General features: G+C 38.9%; 3 protein-coding genes across 6 annotated transcripts; 1 reads left to right on the forward strand and 2 right to left on the reverse strand.

The window, feature by feature from the left end:
* The first annotated feature begins 114 nt into the window (after positions 1 to 114).
* scyl2 (SCY1 like pseudokinase 2) lies at positions 115 to 11,671 on the forward strand. Of its 3 annotated transcripts, XM_067489594.1 has the most exons (19): positions 115 to 274; positions 2,124 to 2,320; positions 2,492 to 2,649; positions 3,323 to 3,467; positions 4,324 to 4,473; positions 4,589 to 4,810; positions 5,028 to 5,144; positions 5,293 to 5,418; positions 5,554 to 5,730; positions 5,921 to 5,932; positions 6,146 to 6,268; positions 6,696 to 6,809; positions 7,180 to 7,312; positions 7,424 to 7,542; positions 8,057 to 8,157; positions 8,335 to 8,404; positions 8,548 to 8,625; positions 8,723 to 8,845; positions 8,938 to 11,671. In XM_067489594.1, exons 2-19 carry the CDS (start codon positions 2,144 to 2,146, stop codon positions 9,568 to 9,570), a joined length of 2,778 nt encoding a protein of 925 aa, XP_067345695.1. In that variant the 5' UTR covers positions 115 to 274; positions 2,124 to 2,143; the 3' UTR covers positions 9,571 to 11,671. The 3 variants fall into 3 exon arrangements, with proteins under 3 accessions (XP_067345695.1, XP_067345696.1, XP_067345697.1); XM_067489595.1 differs by lacking the exon at positions 5,921 to 5,932; XM_067489596.1 differs by lacking the exons at positions 115 to 274; positions 2,124 to 2,320; positions 3,323 to 3,467 and having other exon boundaries at positions 2,539 to 2,649.
* A 202-nt stretch (positions 11,672 to 11,873) lies between these two features.
* On the reverse strand, positions 11,874 to 15,645 carry si:ch211-244b2.3 (uncharacterized protein LOC557230 homolog). The gene is made up of 12 exons (XM_067489605.1): positions 15,482 to 15,645; positions 15,352 to 15,391; positions 14,514 to 14,643; positions 14,204 to 14,348; positions 13,956 to 14,076; positions 13,794 to 13,872; positions 13,450 to 13,561; positions 13,220 to 13,325; positions 13,050 to 13,131; positions 12,633 to 12,696; positions 12,404 to 12,518; positions 11,874 to 12,273 (listed from the first exon to the last, which is right to left on the reverse strand). The coding sequence occupies exons 1-12, from the start codon at positions 15,482 to 15,484 to the stop codon at positions 12,212 to 12,214; spliced, it is 1,059 nt and encodes a 352-aa protein (XP_067345706.1). The 5' UTR covers positions 15,485 to 15,645; the 3' UTR covers positions 11,874 to 12,211.
* A 651-nt stretch (positions 15,646 to 16,296) lies between these two features.
* Positions 16,297 to 20,337, reverse strand: si:ch211-244b2.4 (uncharacterized protein LOC541512 homolog). 2 transcript variants are annotated; one of them, XM_067489602.1, is made up of 10 exons: positions 20,191 to 20,337; positions 19,254 to 19,333; positions 18,869 to 19,097; positions 18,300 to 18,444; positions 18,083 to 18,215; positions 17,819 to 17,939; positions 17,651 to 17,726; positions 17,340 to 17,442; positions 17,148 to 17,259; positions 16,297 to 16,956 (listed from the first exon to the last, which is right to left on the reverse strand). In XM_067489602.1, the coding sequence occupies exons 1-10, from the start codon at positions 20,207 to 20,209 to the stop codon at positions 16,901 to 16,903; spliced, it is 1,074 nt and encodes a 357-aa protein (XP_067345703.1). In that variant the 5' UTR covers positions 20,210 to 20,337; the 3' UTR covers positions 16,297 to 16,900. The 2 variants fall into 2 exon arrangements, with proteins under 2 accessions (XP_067345703.1, XP_067345705.1); XM_067489604.1 differs by having other exon boundaries at positions 18,902 to 19,097; positions 20,191 to 20,336.
* Positions 20,338 to 20,442: the final 105 nt, after the last annotated feature.

The raw sequence follows: 20,442 nt of genomic DNA on the forward strand, positions 1-20,442 counted from the left end.
TGATTTTTACATGAACTGAATCATGTGATATGATGCGCTGTATAAAGTGTACGTAATGTAGACTTTAAAAAAAAAACTGTTTACGTGTTGACGCACCTGATACAATTAAATCCCGGAAGCGGGGTTGTTGGTTCCCTAGCGTACTAATCTAGCGTTAACTCATTTCGTATGCTACTGAGTCGATATGGGGGCTGTGTTTCACAGATATTACTGACAGCAGTTCTGCTGAGAGTTCACTTATATTAAGAAATTAAACAAACCTTTTCATATCACGGTAGGTAGATTGAGTGAATTGGAGCGAAAGCTTTATGTTGTGTTTGGGTCTAACGTTAGTGATTGGAACGTCACTGTCTAGTTGCTACTTGCACGTTGTTGGCTAGTTAGCCTGGGTAGCTACATGTAAAAAAAACAAAACAAAAAGCTTTTTACGTGAGCTAGCCGTTGGGGTCAGCCTTGTGAGCTACATAGGTAAATAAGGGGTTAAAAGAAGGCTTCTCATAATCGCTGTTAAGGATGGTATGGCGTTAATGTGCTCGTTTAAATGGTGCGTGCTTGCTAAACAAGGCGGTTTACTCTTAGCCAAGCTAAGCTTACAGATATTAATGTAGTCATACATGACAGTCACGCTTAGCGACAAACATACAATTTAATGCTGCATTCCACTTTTTTTATATAGTTTAATCTTCTCACGTGGTTAGCTGTCAAAATCATACCATCGTTTGCAACCAGGTTTTAACAAATTGTCTCTTGCGGCTAACGTGCTAACGACTGTGCTAGTCAGGCTGGGTAACGTTAGGCGCTGTGAAGGTAGGTTTGGGGAGGTGAACAGGTAAAACCATACACTCATGTTGTTTGTCTGGATACGACCTAGTAACTCACATTGCCAAACGTTGCTTTCAACCCAAGACAAGATTAGTCTTAACCAAACCTGTTGCCAATGACAGCCTTGTGCAAGGGGAGTATGTAATGAAATATTAATCATTGCTAGACCCCGTGCCCATCAGGTTGCTTTGGTTTGTCCGGACATTTTTGGCGTTCATATTGTCCTTACCTGCCTGTGTAGAGTTTCAGTGAGTCACGTCACAGTGTGACAGTTTAGCGCATCCAGCCGATTCCCTTGACTGTTTCAGGTCAAGAGTCACGCAGTAACTACTTCATTTACAAACGAGGCTTCAGTGTTTTAACTTATACTTGATAAGAAATGTATAAGACAAGGGAAAGAAGAACACTTGTAGAAAGCGCACTGTGATTGATAGTTAGAAACTCTGAGGCTGAAATAACAAAAAGCTGAAGTCCTTGAGCTGCAGTAATTAAGCCAAGTTTACTGTCTCTCAAATGTGGCTTTTCACATGACCCTGTTGACATAGTGTAACTGGTGGCTGTGCGTACATAACTGGGCCTGAGGGAGATGCTGTATAATTCTTTTTATCAGCATTATGTATACATTAAATTTGTCCATTGTCATTAACAAAATTGGGCGTTAGCAGGACTAGCAGATTTGGTTAACTTTCTTTCATCTTACACTGATGCTCAGCATGTTTAAGCAGGATTCTCTCGGGCTTTATTTTTGCAACTGTAAAGTTTGCAACTAATCCTAAATGATGATTCATATTGTTATGTGTTAATAAAGTGTATCCAGCCCTGTTTCTTAGTAATGAACTAAACATTAAAGTATTGGAAATCCACTGAGATAAAATGATAAAGAAACAGTTATATTATTTAGCTGTATCCAACACAGCCATTTTCTTTTGTCGGACTTCCTGTTGCTCAACATGCTTTAAAGCTACTCTGAAGTATGTCGAAAGAGAGCCTTAATATAGTGTGGTTGAGTTTGCTCTGAGTCATTTTATATTTCTGGGGACAGCTTGAGCTGTTGTGGTGCGTATTCTCCTCAGCCAACTCAGCCAGGATGCTGGTTGGCAACTTTTATGTGCAGATTTTCATGCAGGTGCATTGTAGTGTATGCATGCAATGGATTGTTGATAACTTTTTCTTAACTAGGTAGTTAGGCTATAGGCATCTCTGTCGTTGATTGCAACGTCTTTTACTCTACCTCTTAGTTAAAACTGTAATTTGACCTGTGTTTACCTGTCTTTGCTGTTCATCCACCACCTTCACTCCAGCTGCCAGGTCGGACCTAAACATGGAATCCATGCTGAACAAGCTAAAAAGCACCGTCACCAAGGTGACAGCCGATGTCACCAGTGCTGTCATGGGCAACCCGGTGACTAGGGAGTTTGAGGTTGGACGACATATTGCGAGTGGGGGTCCTGGCCTGTGCTGGAGGATCTACAATGGCACTAAGAAGTCCACCAAACAGGTGCGCCCTCCCACTGATTAGAACCGCTCCAGTTCATACAAGTTCAGACTCAATTGCTTAAATAATTTACTGTTTTGTTGATGAGGTCAGCTAAGGACTTTTATCGACTTAGGCAGGTGTGGGCTTGATACAGCTAGTGTAAGCATGTGTTGTTTGTGTTTGACCCTCCAGGAAGTGGCAGTGTTTGTTTTTGATAAGAAAATGGTTGACAAGTATCAGAAATTTGAGAAGGAACAAATAATTGATTCACTGAAAAGAGGGGTGCAACAGCTGACAAGATTGCGTCACCCCCGTCTCCTGACTGTGCAACATCCTCTGGAAGAGTCAAGGTGATTATCCCACACAAACACACAGAAACAAACTTGTACAAAAATGTAATGACCCAAAACCCAAAAACTGTCATGACATCAGAGGGGAAAACAAATCTATTTGTCTTCCTCTGGGTGTGTAACTGTGAATAATCTTGTCATTATCAAAGAATCAATAGACTGGTCGTGGAATAATTTATAGCCTCTGGTGACAAAATAAGGTCACGGTTGTCGTAGAATTAAGCACCTTTCACACATTCACTGAAATCATGACCTTTTCCTGACTTTGTCAGGTGGTGGTGTTTGTAAGAATGCAGATGTCTAAGTGAGATGCTGGCAACATTAATTGGACTTTATTTTGCGAGCCCCCTAGAAAACTGTCAGTATTATGTGTGTGAGACTGTGTGTGCAGCATACGACATACTATGTTTCTATAGAACCTTGGTTTTTTTCGTAAGGACACTTCTGACTTACGTGTGTTACAAGTCCATACAATTTTCGGGGCTGTTCTCTCCTGACATTGTCCAGAGTCCATGTGTGAAACCGACTTAACTCTTTTACTACAATGTCCTTTATTGACTCACACAGAGTAGCTTTGAATTCAACATATTTTTGATTTTTGCCAATGTTGTGTCCAACAGTAACAGCAATTGTTTCAGATTGTACTGTTATCATTTCTGTGTCTGGCCCTTAGAGACTGCTTGGCGTTCTGTACAGAGCCAGTGTTTTCTAGTCTATCCAATGTGCTGGGCCAGTGGGACAACCTGCCAAGCCCTGTACCCAACGATATCAAAGAGTACAAACTCTTTGATGTGGAGACAAAGTATGGCTTGCTTCAGGTGAGAGTACAGAAATACAGCATGGCATGGCTAGGTGTAGGACCGCAAGAAAATATTAATCAAGATACTGGCAGCAATAATAAAAGAATAAAGTCTTTTCTTGATTAATTATTTTTGGTCAGTTGGTTTTATATAAAAATGGCAATAACATTGTACCAGAGGTCAAGTTGATATTTTTAATGCCACATGTGTGCAATGGGCAGTTTGAAACCCCCTTGTAAATTATTTTACTGTCATAAGAAATTATGGCAATTTCTCACATTTTAATAGGTGGAAGTATTACATTGGAGATATTTTTGCTCAGTTGCATTAAAAACAATTATTAAAAACAATCCATTCTCCATTATTAGTAACACCAAAGATGGTGTTACTGATCGGTTTAGTCCACTAAACCGATCAGCTACTTGTTTTAATCCTAGCTTGATGTGTAAGTAGTATTACAATTCCTTTAAGAAAATGACCCCTTTTACTTAGGCAATCCGAAAATGATATATTTCTCAGTAAACCATCTCAGTATGCAACAGCTATGATACAGTAAATACACTTATACCTAACCTTAGAGAGACTTGTATGATAAAATGTTTCAATTAGAACTTTATTGTTTATGATTCCAAAAACAACCTTTGCACAGTGTTTATTAGATTGCCAGTAATCAATCATGCCGTGATCTTTTCAAAGCCAGTCTAACCAGCTCTATTGCATGCCTTACTGTCTGGTTTGACAGGCTGCAATGTCATTTTCTTTTCTGCCAGGATATATTTTCTCCTGAGGTATTGTGTTCTGATCCTGGCCTAGTGAGTTCATTGGCAAAAACCCTTTATTCTAAAAGAAGTTTTTTTTCTTTCTGTCTTTTTAGATTTCGGAGGGTTTGTCGTTTCTCCACAGTGGGGTGAAAATGGTCCACGGCAACCTCTGTCCAGAGAACATCATCCTAAACAAGAGTGGAGCATGGAAGATCATGGGCTTTGACTTCAGCATTTCCTCTACAAATCCCTCAGATGCTGAGGTATGTTGCTAATTTCAGTTCAGTTTCTCAGGCAGGGCTTCCAGTCAGGTGTATAACACAAATCATGCATGTCTATCAGCACTATCACATCTTTATATTCTCTTTCCCCGTTTAGCCTAAATACACATGTAAAGAGTGGGAGCCAAACCTCCCTCCACTCTGCCTTCCCAACCCTGAGTACCTGGCCCCTGAGTACATCCTGTCAGTCAGCTGTGACTCTGCCTCCGACATGTATTCACTGGGCGTGGTCATGCATGCTGTCTTCAATGAGGGAAAGCCTGTTTTCCAAGTCAATAAGCATGACATTTTTAAGAGCTTTAGCAGGCAGCTGGACCAGGTGAGTGGCAGTGTGCCAAAGGCCTGGATAGACTCAATGGCTCATAAATCTTTTGTAACTTCATAGCAATTCTAAAATTTCGCTACTTTAGGAGATACATTGGTCTTTGTCATTTTAAACTTGACAGAATTCTCCTACTATATACAACCAAGAAACAGTAATGCTTAATTCTTACTTTTTTCACTGGCTTATCTTTCTCTCTTTTTTTTTTTTGTAGTTAAGTAGCATGAATCCAGCACTGTTGAACAAAATCCCTGAGGAAGTGCGGGAGCATGTCAAGATGTTGCTAAGCGTCACACCAAATGTTCGCCCTGACGCTGACCAGATGACTAAGGTTTGTTTTGTTAAGGCATGCATAAAGATAAAATTAAAATCCTTTCACAGTATCTAGCTTATTTTTATAGGATGTGGTTAAGTTGCTAACATTTTACCTTTTTTATTTTTTTTTTAGGACAGGATTATTGATTGTGTTTTGTTTTCAGATCCCATTTTTTGACGATGTGGGTGCTGTTACGCTACAGTACTTTGACACCCTCTTCCAGAGGGACAACCTGCAGAAGTCTCAGTTTTACAAAGGCCTCCCTAAAATTCTGCCCAAACTACCCAAGGTGAATGCTTCAACATTGGATAAAAAGGGGAAAAAAAAAGATCAAGTACAGAGTTAAATTGCTCTCTAACGAACTCGGTGTGAAAACACTGTTCCAATAATTTATTCAAGCATGTCCTGATTTCCTTTCTCTCAGAGAGTGGTGGTGCATCGCATCTTGCCAGCGTTGACCTCTGAGTTTGTCAACCTAGACATGGTTCCTTTTGTGCTGCCCAATGTGCTGTTAATTGCAGAGGAGTGCACCAAGGAGGAGTATGTCCGTCTCATCCTACCTGACCTAACACCTGTTTTCAAGCAGCAAGAGCCCGTTCAGGTACACAATACTATTATACCAGTGCAAGCTGAGGTTACAATGCACTCAAATTTCACTGGACAATATTCTTTTTCCTCAGTTGCGCGTACAAGTTGATGATTACCTTACTAAAGAGCATTCTTTGTTTGGGCTCAGCCTGTCGCTTTATCAACATTTGTTTCTTTGTATTTTTCTTTCCATGCTTCTTCAGGCTAGTAATATGGTGAGTGGTCTCTGCTGTTTCAGTCACATCAACAATGTATGCGATGCATTGTTAGTAGTATTAAAAGTTGTACTAAAGTCACTGAAGTCATAGTATCCGCTTACTTTAACTTACCACTTACTTACTCATCAGAAGAAGATATGAGTCAATATGATAGGAGTTAATAGCAAGTATAGAATACTGTTTTCCTAATGTGAACTTTGTGATGTGCAGATCTTGCTGATCTTCCTGCAAAAGATGGACCTGTTGCTGACCAAAACGCCAGCGGAGGACATTAAGAACAGCGTGTTACCCATGATCTACAGAGCTCTGGAAGCCCCTTCTGTACAGATCCAGGTACAGAGAAATGATCGGGAAGCTCAGTATTAAGATTAACTGTTTGTTGTAAACTTTGGAAACCAGAAAAGTAACCAGCAGGTTCAGATGGTGGCAAAACAGTCATTGTCATGACCATCATTAAATGGGTCAGGACTTGATGTTTGAAAAAGCCTGATGCTCTTTCAAAATGTTGTAGGGCTGTTTAAGATTTAGACTTTGCAAGTGCTTTAGACAATTTCTGTTTGAAGTTCAAACACTGTGTGAATAGTTGCCAGATTTTATTTTACTGGTGTATATTTTTAGCAGTAGACTTGGAAACTTTTTTTGGATGTGCTGTTTTTTTTAACCCCTTCTCTTTTTAGATTTATTTTAAGAACGCAGTAAAAATGGATGTTGCACTCTGTATAAAATGTCCTTTTTCATAACCTCTTATGTGGTTGAGCAGGAGCTGTGTCTAAACATCATTCCAACATTTGCCAACCTTATTGATTACCCGTCCATGAAGAACTCCCTCATCCCGCGAATCAAATCGGCCTGCCTACAGACCTCCTCACTAGCTGTGAGTCTGTTTATTTTCTGCTTCCATATTCTCCCTTTCAGCCGACCCCGCAAAGTCGTATTTTTCTTCAGGTTTGTCATTTAAAGTGTGTTCTCTTTAGTCCTTTCTTTCTCTCAGATTGTCTTGCTGACTTCTACCATTTGAAATGTCTAATTTTGTCTTTCAGCTTGTTACCACATTAAAACAAAACAAACAAAAAAAAAAAATATATATATATATATATATATATATATATATATATATATATATATATATATATATATATATATATATATATATATATATATATATATATATATATATATATATATATTTTTTTTTTTTTTTTTTTGACTTTGTCTGCATTTTGTTTTGTTTTTTTACTGTGCAGGTACGAGTAAATTCTCTGGTGTGTTTGGGAAAGATTTTGGAGTATCTAGACAAATGGTTTGTCATCGATGAGATCCTGCCCTTCCTACAGCAGATCCCGTCTAGAGAACCCGCAGTACTTATGGGAATTTTAGGTAAACAAACCAGAGACCCTCAATTCTACTTCCTTATATTATGATGGAAACAGCCGAGTTACCTCTCGATTTGCTTGCTGCTTTATTTAACTTCCCGTCTCCTCACTTAAGGAATCTATAAGTGTACCTTCAGTCACAAGAAGCTCGGCATTCCTAAAGAACACCTCGCCTCGAAGAGCCTCCCCCACCTTGTCTCTCTCAGTATAGACAACAACCTCAACCTGAACCAGGTACTACACAATCATACACACATAGTGCTTAACATAGCGTTAGTTAATAGTGACGAGGGATTTAACTAATGCATTGTTAACTTGAGTTTGGGTTTGACAGGATGTGGTGACAAATTTAGCATGTGTTCAGTTTCGAGATAAACAGTACATGTTGTGTGCAGTACCGTATATTATGTACAATATGATGGCCTCATTATTTAAACTGCTCCCTGGCCACCCGATTTAAAAGGAATGAGGTGACCAAAACATCAGAAACACCTCCTTTTAATGCACTCTTCTTCTTATAATGCACTCCAGTATGACTCCACTACCCACTTTGGCCCTTAATAATAAACATAGTAAAAAAAACCTTTAGTAAGCCTTTTTAAAAAAAACACGGTAAACCTTTCTGACAGTTTTAATGTTCTAAAAGTAGAATTCATGGCAGAGTTGCTTTATAGGATTGCATTAAATTGCACAGGTGGTCTGGACTACAACACTACCTTTGTCTGACTTGACATATTTTATGTTTCAGTTTAACTCATTCATGGTAGTTATACGTGAGATGCTGAATCGCATGGAGACTGAACACAAGACCAAGCTGGAGCAGCTGCATTTGATGCAGGAACAACAGAGGTTTGTTTTCTAATTCACTGAATAAAATAGACTCTTTTGATTTTATTCACTTTGATCATAAATTAATTAGGCAAAAATACGAATGGGATTTTCTTTTTTGAGCTAGGACAACAGTGGTAGTCAGACTTGTATAATTACCTCTATTCAAAGTCCTTGAACTGTCGAATGTGTTTTCAGGAGTATAAACATCTCAAATCCGGGGACGCAATTAGAGGAGACCAAGAGTCCGCATAGCTCTGGGAACCAGGTGAGAGGTCGAATCCATGTCAACTCAGTAACAGAGAACTTGTGTATACTTATTGTGCAGTAAATAATTTCTGTTGCCTTAAAAGATTGAAATTGTACCCCTCTGTAGTTATGAGATTTGACTTTGCCTTTTGTTGCTTTCAGATTGATGATATATTTGGCAGCACAGGGGTGAATGGAAAAGAGAATGGATCTGCAGTGACAGCTTCACAGCCTAATAGAGTACAGAAAAATATCACGCCTCATATCACATTTTGTCTTTGCTCATTCAGCATGGGTTCAGTTTGTTAATGGTCTCTCTTCCCTTCAACTCAACCAGATGTCTCTGACTCTAGAGGAGAAACAACGACTGGCTAAAGAGCAGGAACAAGCAGCCAAACTAAGGAACCAGCAGCCGTTAGCACCACAGACTATCAAACCAACCACCACCTCCAACTCACAGGTAAAAAAATGCACACTTCTTTGTACTAAGACATACTCGTTCTAAAACACTGTCTAAAACTTGTGGTGATAAATGTCAATTTCATGCTTCAGACCAAGGATTTGACCAGCAGCCTTCTCAACAACATGTCTTCTCTAAACAACTTGTCTTTGGCCACTACATCACGACCAGCTCCAGTGCAAGGCGCTACCATACCTGCCTTCCCCCCCTCCAGCCCCATGGTGGGCTCCATAGGTGCCCCAGTCTCTAATGGCTTCAACCCAACAATGGGCTTCCAGACTGGAGGCATGGTGATGGGCATGCGGCCCACAGGCCCCAGCCTCTATGGCGGTATGGCCAACACTAGCAGCACCCCAAACTTTGGATCCATCACACAGAATCAAGGACCCATCGGGCAGACAAATAAAGGCCAGGACATGTCAGCTTTGGACAGTCTTTTTACATCCAGCAAGCCCAAAGTTAGTCTTAACCAAATGGGTCCCATGGCTACACCTGGAACCAACACCCCTTGGCTTAGTCAGTTTGGTTCAGCCCAGAACGCTCAGACTCAGATGCAGAGTGTGCCATTAGGTATTGGAGGAGTGCAGAGTGGGTTTGGGATGCAAGCCAACCCTTTTTTCAGCCCACAGAACTTTTCTCAACATGCAGCTGCCACTAGCATGAACCAAAGTGAAGTTAAACATAGTGCATCTGTCAACAATGATCTGAAAGACCTATTCGGCTAAATGTAAATGAAGAAAACAGGTCAAGTATATTCTTTTAAATACTTTGTATAGAAGAGCCTTGAATTCTCACAGAAGACGACACTGATTGAATGTGAAGATTTAAAATCGTTTCAGGAGTGTTGCTTTCTGCATTTTTAATTCACCGTGATGTAAACTCTGACTCTTGCTTGCATTGAACTAGCAAATTAACCTGCACCTGAATTCCATTTCTACTTGACCAAAATGAAAAAAAGTGCGGGATGGGAACTGCTTCTATTATGTGTTCTTTAAATGCTTGGGGGTTTCCTACTGTTTTCTACTTGGCATTCTTAGGAGTCATGGGTTGAGATAAATCCCAGATGAATTAATTCAGGAAGTTTTTGTGTTCACATCATGAATGATTGAGTTTATCAAGTCTTTTTTTACTTCCTGGCATCATATTTCAAGATCATTCTTTAAATTTAGAAGAAAAGCTGATCAAAAGGAAAAAGGTAGTCCTCCTTTGGCCTCTTTTTTTTCTATTCTAGACTATTTATGGAGTTTTATAGCTTTGTGTAAAGAGATGACAGGTGGCTTAAAAACAAATACTGCATACCACTGTCTAAACCAGTGAGAGGTAGCTGAAAGTATAGCGCTGACAAGCCTGCCATCACTGATCTGCATCCAGGAGGAGCTAATCTAAAATGTGTAGACCATAGACAGCCCAGCAGTTTCCATCCAAACGGTGTAAACAGAGTAAGCAGTCTGCAGTCAATTTCCATGGTAACCGTTTCTGTATCACCTCTATTTTAAGAACACAAATTGAATAGGATTCCTTTTGGTTTCATTGTCTTACAATGCATTTCTAGTGCTGCAGCTTTTCTTGATTTTCATTTAAGCAAGCATGTTTAAAAGGGAAGGTTTTAGCTTTGTGAAAGATTGTTGACAACCATTTCACCTCCTTTTGTTAATAAATTATTGCATCGGTTTTTGTAAATGCAGTAAAAATGATGGTGTAATGGTGGTTTAGGATGCATGGAGCACAGCGGCGTGCTAAAGGTGATGCATAGGGATCAAAAGCACTGCTTATGCTTTTGTGCCTTACATGAGTACAAGTGTAAAACTAGACAGCAGTCATCTGTTACTCAAGTATTAATGTTTTCCTCTTTCTCAGCTGTCTGGGTTTTGACTTGCTTTGTTGCCAGTTACCAAACATGACCACGAAAGATCTAAAGTTTGATTTTAGAATCTTTTCTAACAATGATTCCTAACGTGACCAATGACCTTTTATGTCACATCCACACGGATTAGCCCAAAATCTCCCAGTGCCCCATGTTTGTTAATCAGTTTGTATAGTGAAGATTCTCACTAGGTTTATTCAGCACTTTCCAGCTGTCAAGAGGACCTGTACTGGTGAATTATGAAGTGTAAATATGAATAGTTATTTAATAATAGAATGGTCTATGAGGGCCTTGGCATTTTTGCTGTGATAATGATTAAGAGGCCTTAGAAGAGTTGTGTGCAATAATCCTTACTACTGGTTAAAGGTGCACATCATTTTAGCTCTAGCTGTTTGTCAGTGTGCCCTTACCTTTATCGCCACTGACCTACAATAACTTTATAGGTCTGTCTGATTTGCGTTTTTGTTTTTTCACCCGCTCAACTTTCATGTGCACTCTTGCGTTTTTCGACTTTTTTAGATGCACCTTGGTCAGCACTGTTTCACCTGACAATGATTAACAAAGTGGAACGTCTTTTATTGGGTTAACTTAAGTTTTTGTCTAATATTGCCATCTATACAAGGCAAGCTCTCACTTTAGTCACATGGCAGTGTTATTTGTTTGTGAATTTGGCTCTTTCGATTCTGTTCTTTCCCTCCTTCCTTCCTTCCCTTTTGAGTCATACAAGATTGAAAATTCATTGTGATTGGATCTTTTTCATCTGTAGATCAACATGAACAACATGCAATGTTGGCTGTGATCATTTAGAGCATGTGCCACATATCCTGGCAAAACCCCAAAGCAGGAAACTAAAGCTTATTCTTCTACAAGATTGTTTGTATTCTACTGCTGTCCTCTGTTTAGTGTGGCTCTTGTTTTACTGTATGTGTCAAGGTGCTGGTGCTGAGATTGTTCAATAAAAATCTATATATATATATATATATATATATATATATATATATATATATATATATATATATATATATAAAAAGAAAAGTAAAGAAGCTCATATTCTCAGAGGGCGGTGATTATTTGTGTGACAGTTTTAGACAATATGTTAGATGGTGTTATTAAAGTTTGTTTAAAAAATATTTAAATGCATTGATTACAAGTGTAATGGACACTGATTTATAATTTAATAGGTAGTTCAACATGTGGCAGTATTCATGAACAATCTCATATATTAAATGATAAAATAAGGCCCACGTGAAAATTAATTTAAATCTAAACAATTTAAATATCAAGTGAATAACAACCAGTAAGCTAATGTGTGTTGTACTTATTGCTCTATTAAATATCGGATAATTAACCGTCGTGAGGTCGTCCGAGCAGCAAAGGGGGGGGGGGGCAGCTTGTGAAAAAACAGCTGAATCAGTATGAGAGACATCCTGAGTTTGGCAGTGACACAAATGGCAGAATCCACATTAAGTTAACTTCTGATTTATGAATTCTTGGTCCCACAGTCACGGGTTAAGTCGTCGCACTGATCTGGTGGTGTTTGTGGACATGTTTCTCTGGGTCATCGCTGCAAAAGACAAAAATTGCACTGATTCCTAACTGTTATATTACCACCTGTTTAGAAAATTGGGCTAAAAATTTATTTTTTGGATTAAAAAAATAGATGAAAATAACGGATATCTTTGTTTGCAGCTCACCTGAGAAGTTCAGTTCATAGCTGAATTCCTGGGTATTAAATATCAAAATGCCTGAAGGGTTTTTTAGATACTGCTGCTCAATGTCCTGACTTGAAATGCTGCACTGATCACATTCCTGCATAACGAAAAGAGCAACACAAAAGAATTGCACATGATGAGCACTGAAACTGACTGATTATTCAAACATTTCTGTACTTTTACACATAAGGAAAATAAAGTTGGATCTTACATTGGAATAATCTTTCCATATTCCTCCTACATCTCGGAATTGCCAGCGTGGTTGTGTGCCCAACCTAAAGAAGAAAAATTAAGCTTAAAGTATTTACAGTAGCATATATGTTTGCTTCAAATGCACAGTTCACATGTTGCTTTTCAGTGAACTCAGCTGGTCTTGCTATGACACCAGTTATAGTGAATGGATGATGTTAACGTTGTAAAGATGGATGCATGTATGTAGAGTTTTTAAAGGTAAAAAGAAAAAAACCCTTACATGCCTTAAAACGCCTTAAATAGAAACTTCTGTCCTTTACATCTGACATTTCAAAATAATGGGACAATAAAGATTTTCTAGCTACCATTTAAGTTGTCTGGCATGTTTTTAGGGTTGAACTGAGAATGAACTTGTATTTGAAATATTTCTCATGACCTGCTTCTCTGTTGACCTCCGTTGATCACAGTCCTCCTCACTGCTCTTCTAGTCCCGATGTTGTTATTGACTTGACACATGCCTATGAAAAGGGTAGACAATGCCCCATTTGCCTCTATAGGATGCAGTGCTTATTTGTTTTGACACGAGAGCAGTTATGTGTGTATTACTTGAAAAATCCAATGTGTATGAGAATCTCTTGATCACGAAGTGAAGCTGTCCCTGAGGATTCAGCTGGTACTGTCTCTCAATGTCTATGCTGGCAAATGAGCATATCTAAACAGAAATACAATCTCAAATTAATCCACGTATGTAGAAACGGTACACTGATTATACACTAGTTTTTGAGCTATTTCCAGTTTGTCCACCAGATGCCACTGTTGTTGGATGCTCCACTTACATGTGCTTGATATTCTGTCCATTCCCCCTCTTCTGCCATGAACTCCCACTTGTAACCTCCATCGGTGAGCTGGGAGGAGGAATCCACGGGCAGAAGTGAGGTGGAGTAAAGACTGCAAAGACATGGCAACAAAGAGGTTAAAAACCCACATAGTAGCTCATCTGTGTTGATGTAAAAATCTTTCTCTCCCTGCAGCCATCTCACCATCTGCATGGTACTGACTTCAAATTCAGTTTCAACTCATACTTGGAGGCAAAATCTCACCAAGGTGAGGCTATTAGGCTGATCATTTTCTTGTCTGAGTGCAGTAGCATTTTTGGAATCGTGCAGCTGTAAAGTCTTACCTTCCCGCTCTAGAAGAGAATTTAGGACGCCTGCGTACATTCCTGCATAAGCCTGTGATGCAGTTGGTTTGGGTCATGGCTGCAGAGTAAAACACAGTTAGCAAATGTAGTGGGTATTAAAAAATATATATAAAAACCACAAATCACACTGATTCCCCATACTAGAGAAGTCCAGTTTGTAGCACGCACGGCCCACTTTGAAGGTGAAGTTGCCCTGAGGGTTGAGTGCAAACTGATGCTCAACATCTCTACTGCTAATTGATGAGGCCAACATGGCGGAGCCCTGGAGAAGACAAGGACAGAGGAAAGAGGGCTGTAGTAGGGACTTTATGTGTCATTAAATTAGTTTGGCATTTACAGAAAACCAAGCAACATAAAAAATACCACAGACAGGCCAAACACCTTCTCACCTGTGACCCGTATTCATGCCACAGATGGTCGTCTCTGAAATACCAGCCTACTTCCTCTGTCTGGCCCTGGGGTAGAAAGCTGATTCTCTGCACTTTTAGAGCAGCGTTTGTTGTCTGTAAGTTATCAAAGTCTATGAACACCTTCCTGGGAAGATAAATGATTTTTTTTAAATGGCCAAACCATGTTGGCAGCTTTCCATTGCAATATGATCCCTAAATAGGCTAAATTCAATTTGGGGAAGTTACACTTTTTAGATAGAAAAACAAAAGATTTACAACGTTTACAAAGGCTAAAATGTCACATACTGACCCTTGGCTGGTGTTGATGGTCATTCCTTTAGCTCCAGGTTGGCAGTAGTGGGTCTCAATTACATAATCATTGTCAATTGTGAGCCACTGATGTCCAACTGACAGCTGCCACTCATAGTGTTTCCCACTGACTGTGAAATGCAAGAACATGTGGTCTTATGCATGCATTTATGTTCACTGGCAAGAAAAAGTTTGGAAACATTTCAATAACTTTTGTTGGTTTTATGCAATAGTCGAACATTTGGCTTTCGAGCATATTTGAAGGTGTGAGAATAGGTGAACAGAATACTGGTCGAATTTTATTTGCATGTCAAACCTAACATACAGAAATAAATTCCTGACAAATGTGGGGCATTGTTCTGATCCGTTTTTCCGGACATTCAAGTGAAGATCCTCTTAAATTGATTGAACTTGTCCCTCCCAGGTGTTAAAACATCTTAATATAAGTTCATGTACAGTACACCAATAATATGACTTTTGATGTTTAGAAATAAATTGTTGGTTTTTGTCCGTGTTTCGTGATCCATTTACAACCATTGTATTTTAAAAAAGAGAAAGAGAAAAGCAATATGAAACTGTGTAGGTGTTTTCTACCTTCTCTCACCAGTGTTTACGCTAAATAACCTACGTTTGCAGTTTTTAAATTTGACAAGAGGTCAGAGCCAAGAAGAATATTCGGACAGAACATATAAACAACAAGCCAAATCTTTTCTATTTTGACTTTTGTATCTTCATGCACAGTGTGTCACAATCATAACTATTTAAAGTGTTGCTTTCACTTCTTTATAAGGCTGGACTATGTAAAAGGATATAATTCAGTAAAATAATAGCTGTCAGACCTGGAGCTGGCAGTAAATAGGGAAACTCCTCTTCATTTGCCTGTAAACAACAAATGCAGAATGTAATATACACACGACAGCGAAGTGGTTAGAAACTAAAAAGCACTATGGAAAACGCAGCTAGACTCACCATGATCTGAAGAAAATAATCCGCTGTACTAAAAACCAAAAGAGGTGAAAACAAACAGCTGGCCTGTGAATTGACTGAAACCCTAAAACATCTGAATTAAATCCCCCTCTCCAGCTCCACTTGCTCAGACATGTATATCAGGGCTTGTCAGCCCTCTAAAAACCAACTCTTTCACTTTCAGTTCATTAGAAGCATTGAGTTTCTTTTCTTTGGTTTTGCTTTTTCTTATTTACCTTTGGTGTTTTCACCAGGGGAGGATCTAGGCGTTTTTTAACTTGGGTGGACATGATGAAAACGGTACATTTGGAAAATGATATAAAAAGTTTTAGACTCATTGTGCCCTGAACAGTTGTTTACAACAGATAAGGGGGACACAAATGGCAGAATCCATTTCCCTTGTGTTGTGGCCTTGTGCAGCGCTTTTCTTCATGTTGCGCCTGTGTTGTCAAATTGGTGAAGTTGCTTTTGTATTTTTGCTTGTGTTTTGTCTATTTGCATATGTTTTCTCAAATTGCAGAACTTTGAGCTGTTGGGACCACAGTATTATGCTTACAGTCACACAGAAGGTTCCACCCACATGGGGGGTGGGGATTTGGGTTTGGATTTGGGTTGTTACAGATGCCCATAAATCACTCATTAAAATTAGACCAAATTATATACCTGCTGCAGTGAATGTATGCAGTCATTGCATGAAGATGATTCCATGATAACAAGTAGCAGATAATAGTATTTAGATTTCACAATTTTGAAATCGTACTCAAAATGAATGACGTTAAAAAATGTAACATCATAACACAGTGTAAACAAAACACACATTTGTTTTATTTTCAATCCGGTTTATTTCCATTACACAGCATTCAACAGCTGAAGACTGGATTTTCAAATGTTGAGAAAACCAAAATATGTAAAAGGTAGTAATAATTGTAGCCCTGTAGTGGAGAGTCAGGTCAAAAGTGACTTTACTTCAGATGTAAACTGAAAAATGGCAGTTTGGCATTATATTAGTTTAGTCAGTTCTATTGCACCAGAGGAGGCAGTGTGTGCATATTTAGTGCACATTTAACAACATAAATAATTGCATGGCATTGTGCATGAGTCAGACAACAAATCATGATGATTTCACCTATGAATAGTTTAAACAATACTACTGTAAGAGGGAAGTTGGTACAGTACTTCATCGGAGTGCAGTGTGCAGTGTTCTGGCATGTGTGAGTAAACTTCCTTTAGCACGATCCTTTAAGGCAAAGGAATTTTTAAAAATCACAGTCACCAGGATCATTTTCCAATCTAATGTAGAAACAATATACGTATATAAGTTCCCAAAGATTTAAACAACCAAACATTAAAAACTCCAAACACCTGAGATAACTGATCCATAGATTGTCATGGTGCACGATATGTTAGGATGTCTTGGGAAGGTCAAACACGTCTGATTTTGCGCGTCTTCTTCGTAGCAAGGTTGGTTTGGATCATTGCTGTGGAGAAAACAAATCCTGTTCAAGGGCGTTTCAATAAGTTGCCAATAAATTCCTCTTGTTTCATCTTTCTTCCCTTCAGGGCATCATTTCTATGTCGTTCATACAACTTTTGTCTGGGACTTGACAACTGACTATGGGCACTGACCTGGAAAAGAATCTTATTATAGTATTTAAAAACATGACTCAACCTCCAAAATCCAAATTGTAGGTCTGTGCATTCACTGTGAAGGTCATGTGGCCACTGCGGTTCTGCTGGTAGCTTCTCTCGATGTCATCGTTGGATACTGAGCAAGTGCCATTCTGCAAAAACGTCATTTATACTGTAAATCATCACGGTTAATTTTAGCAGTATTACAATGAGACATTGATAACTGTCGTACCCTGTGTTTGAACATGTGCCACCTTCCATTGCCGCCCTCAAACTCCCACTGTGGTTTGTTAGCCACAGACATATTCTGAAAAGCTCTGGTTACCTGAGGAACCCTGTAATAACACAATCAGATTTTGCAATAAAACTTTTATAGCTCGAGAACCATGCCGACTAACATGCTGCTGACGGTGGAATCATGTTTACCACACAAATTTGAGAGTGCTGTAAAGTGAATTAGTATGATTCACATATTGCATTAAGATACTTAATAACGGGAAAGCAACCTGCCTAGGGAAAATATGCTCTACCAGTCAAACTCACACTCTTATTGCTGGCTGTCGGTACACTGGTCGACGAGTGACTTTCCTATTTCTCTTTTTACCCACCTGTTGCATCTCTACCAAAAGACAAAACAAAGGTCATGAGGTTAGTGTTTGAAAGACTCATGTGGATATTATTTAGGACACATGTTGTGCGACTATACTGCACCTCTGAATTTAATCTCTAAATTTTCACTCCCGATGCTGAAAGCAAAAGAGTCTTCTGGGTTGCTCTGAAACCTCTTCTCTATGTCCGAGCTAGTCACAGGACCAGTGTTGCCCTTTGAATCCTGTCCAGAAATGTTAAAAAACATTAGCAAATTGACAAAATTTTAAAAAATATCTATATTTAGAACTTTGGTTTAGAACTGTTATCAGCCACTCGCTGAGTTACATCTGGATGTATGGAAACAAAGGTGAGGTTTCTATCTACCTTATCACCGTACTCCCTCCACTTATGACGCAAGGTGCAGTACCAGACCCACGTGGTGGTGCCGTCATCCAAACGTCTCACACTCAAATTCTTTCCACGCACTCTCATTCTGTTATAATCAATGCTCACTGCCCTGCAGAGACAGAGGGAGAACCTCTCACCTGACTCCGCGTAAATACACAGCTGGTTGATTCTGTGTAACGCGTTCAGTTCTTACCCATGTGGTGTGTTGTAGATTTTAATGCTTTTGGTGTGGGGCAGGCAGTACTGGGCCTCGATTATGTGATCATTCTCAATGTCACGCCAGCCAGATCCATCATCCAGCTGCCACTGGTATTTTCGACCATTTGTGAGCTTTGGGTCTAGTAAAAAAATAAAAAAAATAAATAGTGTCAATTTATTTTTATATTTTAACTAACTAAGGCAATACCCACACCTGACTGAGCAGTTCACCACAGCTGTACGGATTTGTTAATGTCTTTTAGCTCTTTGTTTGGGTTAGCTGGCACACATTTCTCTGTGTGGACCATTAACTATCACAACAAAGTATAATTTAAAAACCAGGAATCGTGAAATCAGGAAAAAAACTAAAACCTAAATGGGATAAAAAGGTAGAAAGTGCATTAAAACCAAAAGCCATGTGTCAGATTACACAGAAAAATATGTGTATGTCCCATTTATACAGTACAGACTAAACTAACATTGGTAGAATTATAATATGGACATGAGCTATATGAGCTAAGTATAATATGCTAAGAATAAAAGAATTTCAGGAGAAGTATAAACCATCATCTGAGCGTCTTTCTACTACTTCCTCACCTTTAGATGTCGATCGCACCAAATTTGTTGCGTGAGAGGAACCACTTCCGCTCGGGGAGTGTTTCAGCTTACATTTGGACCCGTAGCGACAGTTTCCTTTCTGGGCGTATTGGCAGACGTGCAAGTAAAGGCACTTGCTACCATCCTTGCAGTGACCTTTGTTGTAATACTTGCAGGGTTTCTGCTTGGCCCCAGACTTAAAATGAAAAAACAAGTTTAAATCACCAGAGAGGCAAATACCATTGTTTTTTGTATTTATGTTAAAAGTAAATGGTGTAAAAACAAAATGCAGTAAAGTCTGTATACTATTGAATATTAAATGAATGCTGATCTTCTCTGTCAAGAAACAAACCTGACAGTTGACTTCTACATCTGAATCTTCTAAGCTGTCAGACAAACCACTGCTTTCATCGAGGCTATCATCACCAGAATCTGGAAAACCAAACGCTAGAATGAATCCACCTCCCTCTACTGTTTGTACATGGTTCACAGATGCTTTTATCCACAGTGGTGGAGATTCCGCCCAACTCTTCACATATTTAACATTAATTACAAAATACAACATTACAAATTTTAACTGAACTTCCTATTTATTACTATAAATTATTAAAATAGACACTCATAAACACGCACACATTCTATGGAGGGATTTATGTCTGTAAATGCTTCACTTAACACCTTTTGGGATTATTAGAGAATCCAAGGGTGGATGAGATGAAAGAATTTTTTTTGCATAAGATTTATTGCTCTGTGGTATCACTGGTGAGCTACTTTCAGTTATTATGTTATGTTGGAATGATTTGATTTTTACCAATGAAATCCGGGACATAAATAGTTTATTTCTACCCCCCTGCTGGTGAATTCAGTTTCATTTGAAAAGTGTTCATGGTGTATGTATCGAATAAGAAGTTAGAAAATAAACGCAATTTTAAGTTAATGCTTTGTAAATGAGACATTAATATGAGTTTTACAATAAAGGTTTCTGCTTTTTGAAAAACGAAACTGAAAGTGTCTACAGTCTGTAGTGAACTGAAAGTTTGCAGAATAAACCAGTGCACTTAGATCTTGTTTATAACTACTCAAATGAGGCCTGTACATTTAAATGTGTCGCAGACATAACTAACACAGCTATAACATCACATAAAGCATCACATTTTTTTAAGGCAAAAATGCCGCCTGAGGGATAAAGGGAAAAGAGAAACACAGGAAACACACACACACACACATATTTTAATCAAATAAACATTAAACACACGATTAAAGCTGCGGATAAAACTAGAACATCTTACCTGATAAAGCTGTTGCCATCCTGCAGCTGTGCAATTTTAATGTTCATTTTTACAGATATAAATAATCGAGTCAAGACACACCCACGGGAGTTTTCATAGGGGTGGTCCTTGTGAAGCGCTCCAGAGCAAGAAGTACTGCCCACCAAAGTAAAACTACTCCTATAACCTTGGATAATATCACTAAAGTACTCGTTCACAGTCCCTATAATTCCTATGCTGCTGAAAACCACGTATATGCGCTTCATTGTAAAA

Source organism: Channa argus, chromosome 21, assembly GCF_033026475.1.
Source record: "Channa argus isolate prfri chromosome 21, Channa argus male v1.0, whole genome shotgun sequence".
Lineage (NCBI taxonomy): Eukaryota > Metazoa > Chordata > Actinopteri > Anabantiformes > Channidae > Channa > Channa argus.

Excerpts from the sequence above, each read along its gene's own strand:
- scyl2 (XM_067489594.1), top strand. The coding sequence starts at position 2,144 with ATGGAATCCATGCTGAACAAGCTAAAAAGCACCGTCACCAAGGTGACA. Across the intron at positions 4,811-5,027 it reads TTAGCAGGCAGCTGGACCAG|TTAAGTAGCATGAATCCAGC; the intron begins GTGAGTGGCAGT and ends TTTTTTTTGTAG. Across the intron at positions 8,405-8,547 it reads CGCATAGCTCTGGGAACCAG|ATTGATGATATATTTGGCAG; the intron begins GTGAGAGGTCGA and ends TGTTGCTTTCAG.
- si:ch211-244b2.3 (XM_067489605.1), bottom strand. Across the intron at positions 14,644-15,351 it reads CTATTTACTGCCAGCTCCAG|TCAGTGGGAAACACTATGAG; the intron begins GTCTGACAGCTA and ends TGCATTTCACAG. Across the intron at positions 13,873-13,955 it reads CTACAAACTGGACTTCTCTA|CCATGACCCAAACCAACTGC; the intron begins GTATGGGGAATC and ends TTTACTCTGCAG.
- si:ch211-244b2.4 (XM_067489602.1), bottom strand. Across the intron at positions 18,445-18,868 it reads AGAAAGACGCTCAGATGATG|ACCCAAAGCTCACAAATGGT; the intron begins GTTTATACTTCT and ends TTTTTTTACTAG. Across the intron at positions 18,216-18,299 it reads ATCTACAACACACCACATGG|GGCAGTGAGCATTGATTATA; the intron begins GTAAGAACTGAA and ends CTGTCTCTGCAG.